General features: G+C 43.5%; 1 protein-coding gene across 1 annotated transcript in view; it reads right to left on the bottom strand.

Moving 5' to 3' along the window:
* Positions 1-2,337: 2,337 nt before the first annotated feature.
* Positions 2,338-5,276, bottom strand: part of LOC103211113 (zinc finger protein 420-like) — a 12,033-nt gene continuing 9,094 nt past the window's right edge. The window contains 5 exon segments of the mRNA XM_007957034.1: positions 2,338-2,862; positions 2,951-3,140; positions 3,142-3,240; positions 3,325-3,522; positions 3,524-3,682. Of these exon segments, the coding sequence (XP_007955225.1) occupies positions 2,338-2,862; positions 2,951-3,140; positions 3,142-3,240; positions 3,325-3,522; positions 3,524-3,682 (1,171 nt within the window).

The raw sequence follows: 5,276 nt of genomic DNA, 5'->3' as shown, positions 1-5,276 counted from the left end.
CAGCCACTCCTCGGAAGGAAGGTTGGGCAATCCTACTTCCGTAGTGATACTGCCTCGGAAACCCAAGGAGGGGTCGCTATGAGTCGGGGGTGACTCGACGGCAAATAACAACAACAACAACAATTATTTGAGAAGTGGATGGCCCCTTCCTCCTTCCAAGTCTGTCTTAGTCTAGAAGCTCCACTGAAACCTGTCCAACATGGGTGACTCTGCTGGTATTTGAAATACCATTGGCATAGCCTTCAACCTAACATCAACATGCAAACCACCACAGTATGACAAACTGATGGACAAGTGGTGGCGTGGGATGTATATATGTATACAAAATAATTAACTCAAAATGAATCATCGATCTAACTTCAACCTTCAAACAATAAAATGTCTACTAGAACATATAGGAAGTATCTGTGTAGCCTTGGGCTTTGCAACAATTTCTAAGGCAAAACAGCACAGTACCAGATGAATCTAAGTGAGAAATTGGACTTTAAAAATACTTAGACGTTGCATTATCTGAGAAAAGACTGGAATCCAGAATATAAGAAGAACTATCAAAACTCACTAATAAAACAACTCAATTCTAAAATGGGCAAAAGATTTGGACATTTTCCTGAAAAAGATACATGGGTGACAAATAATCACATGAACTGATGATACTCCATATCATTGTTTATTAGGAAAATGCAAATCAAAGTACAAGGCGACACCACTACCGTGCTATTAGAATTCTACATTTAAAAAGATGTACCCTATTACCATTTGGCCAGGACATGGATCAATCAGAGATCTCACTTACTACTGTTAGTAATTCAAGGTGTTACAAACATATTGCAATTATTATAGAAAAAAATTTAAATCAAATCAAATGTACACCTGCCATATGGCCCCACCATTCCACTTCTTCACTTCAAGAAAAATGAAAGCATAGATCCATACAAAGTATTGTACTTGAATGTTCATAGCAGCTTTATTTTTAAAAGCTCAATCTGTAAACAACTCAAACAGCCATGAAAAGGTGAAATAATTAAACAAGTGTGTACCAGTCCCACAACAGAATACTCCACAAATAAGGAGCAACAAACCATTGGTACCTTTTTCTACGTGGATAATTTTTTAAATAATTTTGCTGAGAAAATAACTAAAAAAGAGTACCTAATACATGATTTCATTTATACAAAATTCTAGGAAATGCAAATTGGTCTCTAATGACAAATAGCTGAACTGTGGCCACCTGTAAAGAGGTGAGAAGCAAGCTGCAGGCAGGCCAGATCACAGTTGCTCAAGGAAATGTTTGAGTGGTGGCCAAGGTCATTATCCTGTGCTGGTGGCTACATGTGGATGGGAAACATAGTCAAATATTTATCAAATTGTACAGTTTGAATATGTACTATATATTGTGTATCAATGAGACCTTACTAAATCTTTTAATTAAAAATGTGCATGTGTGTGTGTGTGTCTATGTTATTAGGTTTGTTCCTCTAGAAAGCCCTGACAAAAAAGATGATTTCAACAATAGTTCATTGTTGTTTTGTAAACAAAAAGAACAGGAGGTAGATGTTGCTGCTTGATGAACTGAAACACAGGAAGAGCTAATGCTGAGCATCACAGGAGACCAAGGATGTTGCCAACAAGGGAAACTTGTACAAGCTGCCAGCAGAACCCAGACCAGGTGCTCAGAGCAAACATCAGGCAGGTCGGTGCTGTAAGCAGTCAGAGAAGGTAATGGCTAAGTCAGGATTTTCTCCAGGCAGTGGGAGAAAACACACCTGTTTGCTTTGCCTGAGCACTCTGGGGTAACTGAGTCACCCAGTGGTAATCTGCAAGACAGCAGCAATGACAGGGCTTCTGCCACAGAAACGGGCAGTGACAGAACTCTGGTAGGGCTCCTGTCAAGTGTATCACAGGCAGTGCAACTCATCACCTCTTCAGGCACATGGCTCCCTAGCAAAGGCCCTGTAGAGCGGTTATAGTAAATAAACAGCTAGTGTATTCCCTGCGTGAGCAAGGCCTTCCTTGGGCTGAAGGTTTTCCTACATCCACCAGTTCTGTGAGGACTTTCTCTGGTGTGAAATGTTCAGTGCTTAATGAGGTTAGAGCTTTGGGTAAAAACTGTCTCCCACTCATCACTCATAAGCCCTTGTTCCTGTAAAGCTGCTACTGTTGAGGTTGAGCTAAGGAATTTTCCATACACATACTACCACCCGCAATGAGAACTCTCCTATGATCAGCAAGGCTGCAATCTCTGCTAACGGCTTTACCACATTCACTATATTCATAAGACTCTTCTCAAGTTGAGTTTTCAATAATGTGGGAGCTACTGCCAAGCCATTCCCATTCAATTCACTCTTGAAGTCTTTCTTTAGTGTGAACGTGCTTGTGTTTTGTAAGTTTACACTTTTGTTGAAAGTATTTACCACATTCAATGCACTCATAAGGCCTTTCTCCAGTGTGAATTCTCTTGTGTACAGTAAGATGGGAGCTATTCCTAAACAGCTTCCCACATTCACTGCACCCATAAGGCCTTTCTCCAGTGTGGACCCTCCAATGATTAATTAGGCTGTAGTGATTGTTAAATGATTTTCCACATTCACCACATGTGTAAGGGTATGTTCCTTTGTGAATTCTCTGGTGTTGAGTAAGGGTGGAGCTTTGACTAAAAGACTTCCCACATTCACTGCAGTTATAAGGCCTTTCTCTGGTGTGAATTCTCTTGTGCATATTAAGGCTGGAACTGTTGCTAAAGGACTTGGCACATTCACTGCACGCATAAGGCCTTTCTCCAGTGTGAATTCTCTTTTGTAAAATCAGGTAGGATCTATTCCAAAATCGCTTCCCAAATTCTGGGCATTCATAAGGCCTTTCTTTCTCCAGTGTAGACTCTCTGATGACTAATTAGATTGGCACGATCTTTAAATGATTTCCCACATTCACCACATGCATAAGGATTTGTTACTGTATGAATTCTCTGGTGTTGAATAAGGCTGGAGCTATGACTGCAGGACTTCCCACGTTCACGGCACTCATAAGGCCTTTCCCCTGCGTGAATTCTCTTGTGTCCTCGAAGGTGAGATCTATCCCTAAACAGCTTCCCACATTCGCTGCACTCATAAGGCCCTTTTCCTGTATGGACTCTCTGATGTTGTGAGGGTGGAGTTACTGCTGAACAGCTTCCCACATTCGCTGCACTCATCAGGCCGTTCTCCAGTGTGGACTCTCTGATGTTGAGTGAAGGCGGAGCTCTGGCTAAAGAACTCCCACACTCATTGCACTTACAGGCCTCTGTCTAGTGTGAACTCTCCAATGCTCAACAAGGCTGGATGATTACACAGTGACTTCCCACATTCCCCACACTCATAAGGATTTGCTCCTGTGTGAATTCTCCTGTCTTGAATAAGAGTGGAACTTCGGCTAAAGGACTTCCCACATTCACTGCACTCATAAGGCCTTTCTCCAGTATGAATTATTTTATGTGCAATAAGATGGGAGTTATTCCTAAGTAACTTCCCACACTCACTGCACTCATGGTCTTTCTCCAGCGTGGATTCTTTGATGTTGAACGAGGTTGGAGGGATCATGCAATGATTTCCCACATTCTCCACATTCATAAGGATCTGCTGCTGTGTGGATTCCCTGATGTTGAACAAGACTATAACTTCGGCTAAAGAATTTCCCACATTCACCACATCTGTATTATGGCCTAACTCCAATGTAAACTCTCCTATGTCTACTAAGGTTGCCACTTCTGCTGAAGGACTTACCACACTCACTACATTTGAAAGGCCTTTCTCCAGTGTGAATCTTCTTGTGTTCAGTTAGTTGGCCATTTTTGCAAAAACATTTCCCACAATGACTGTACTCAAAAGATTTTCTCCAGTGTGAATTCTCTCGGGTGCAATAAGGTTGGAACTATGGCTAAAGATTTTTCCATATTCACCACTCATAGTGCCTTCCTCCCGTGCGAAGTCTCTGCCCCTGAACAAGTCTGTACTTGCAACCGATGGCCTTCCCACATTTGCTACCCTCAAAAAGCTCTTCTCCAGTGAGATACTCTGGTGCTGAATGAGTGTCTGTTTGCCTCTAAAAACTTGCCCACATTCACATAATGACACTTCCCATGGTAAAAAGGCTCCACATACTCTAGGCTACTCAGAGGCTTCTCACCACTGCACACGGCCTGGTGCTGGAGAAGGCCTGAGGAAACTAGGTAGTCCTTCCTAACCTCCCCACAGATAAAGGGCTGCCCTGACACTTGGAACCTGCAGCTGTCTACAAACAATGCCCCATCTACATCCCTCCGGAAGGGTTACTCTCCACCTTCTGCTTCTGCTCCTGGGGAAGGTTTTCACTGAGCCAGGTGGCTCTCATATACACCCCACCCAAGCATGGCTTCTGCCTAGGGTTTGTTGCTTTGTGCTCAGCCAGATGCAAAATGCCACAAGACTGAAACACACCTCTCACGGAGATGAGGCTTCTGGGTTGACAGCCCTGGCTGTGGAGGGCTGACCCGTGACACTCCTCCTACAGAAACACTGTGCTCAGAAGATGCCTCCTCCTCCTTGGTTCCATGGCAACAACTGAAAGCGAGAAATGCTTTAATGCACATTTCCACTGTTGGGAGGAAAATGCCCACTGAAAATGTGTGTTATCGCAATGATTACTGACCATGGTTGCACTACATGACTAATGTAACTGATGCCACTAAATTACATGTATGAAAATGCTGTCATACATTTATAAGATTTGAAAAAAAAAAAAAAAAGAAAGCTGTCAGGGAGTGAGTGCATGGGACTACTCTAGCAGAAGATGCTGTGGAGAGGTGAGAAAGGGGCTCCTGCAGTACTGGCCTTCATCACAGAATGGGGGTGGTCTCACCAGAGGAAGGGCAGGAGTGGGGTGCAGCACAAGAAGCGGCAGGGTTTCCAACACTTTCCTCTGCCATCAGCCTTCAGTAGGACTCTGATTGCTGCTGACACAAGCATGATGTGCTGGGAGTTAGCTGTGCTAAGAGAAAATGCCACCGGGACCAACGGCTTCTGTCCAAGGGCTCTTTGAGCATATGTGCACATCTCATGACACCTTATGGGGGGGAGGGGACTGTGATAGTTGGAGTTATGTGTCCACTTGGCTGGACCACAATTCTGTGTGGTTTAAGAAACTGATGTGGGTTATTCCCATGATGGTATCGGATGCATATGTTTTGAGCAGCCAATCCATTGAAAGGGAGTTTCCCTAGGGGTGTGGCCTGCTTCCAATATATTTATGGACATCCTGGGAAAAGA

The sequence above is a fragment of the Orycteropus afer genome, unplaced genomic scaffold (assembly GCF_000298275.1).
Source record: "Orycteropus afer afer isolate SDZICR_OR568_19922 unplaced genomic scaffold, OryAfe1.0 scaffold00694, whole genome shotgun sequence".
In the NCBI taxonomy this organism is placed as follows: Eukaryota; Metazoa; Chordata; class Mammalia; order Tubulidentata; family Orycteropodidae; genus Orycteropus; species Orycteropus afer.
The sequence above is the reverse complement of the archived record's forward strand: the minus strand, read 5'-3'. Positions and strand labels throughout refer to the sequence as shown.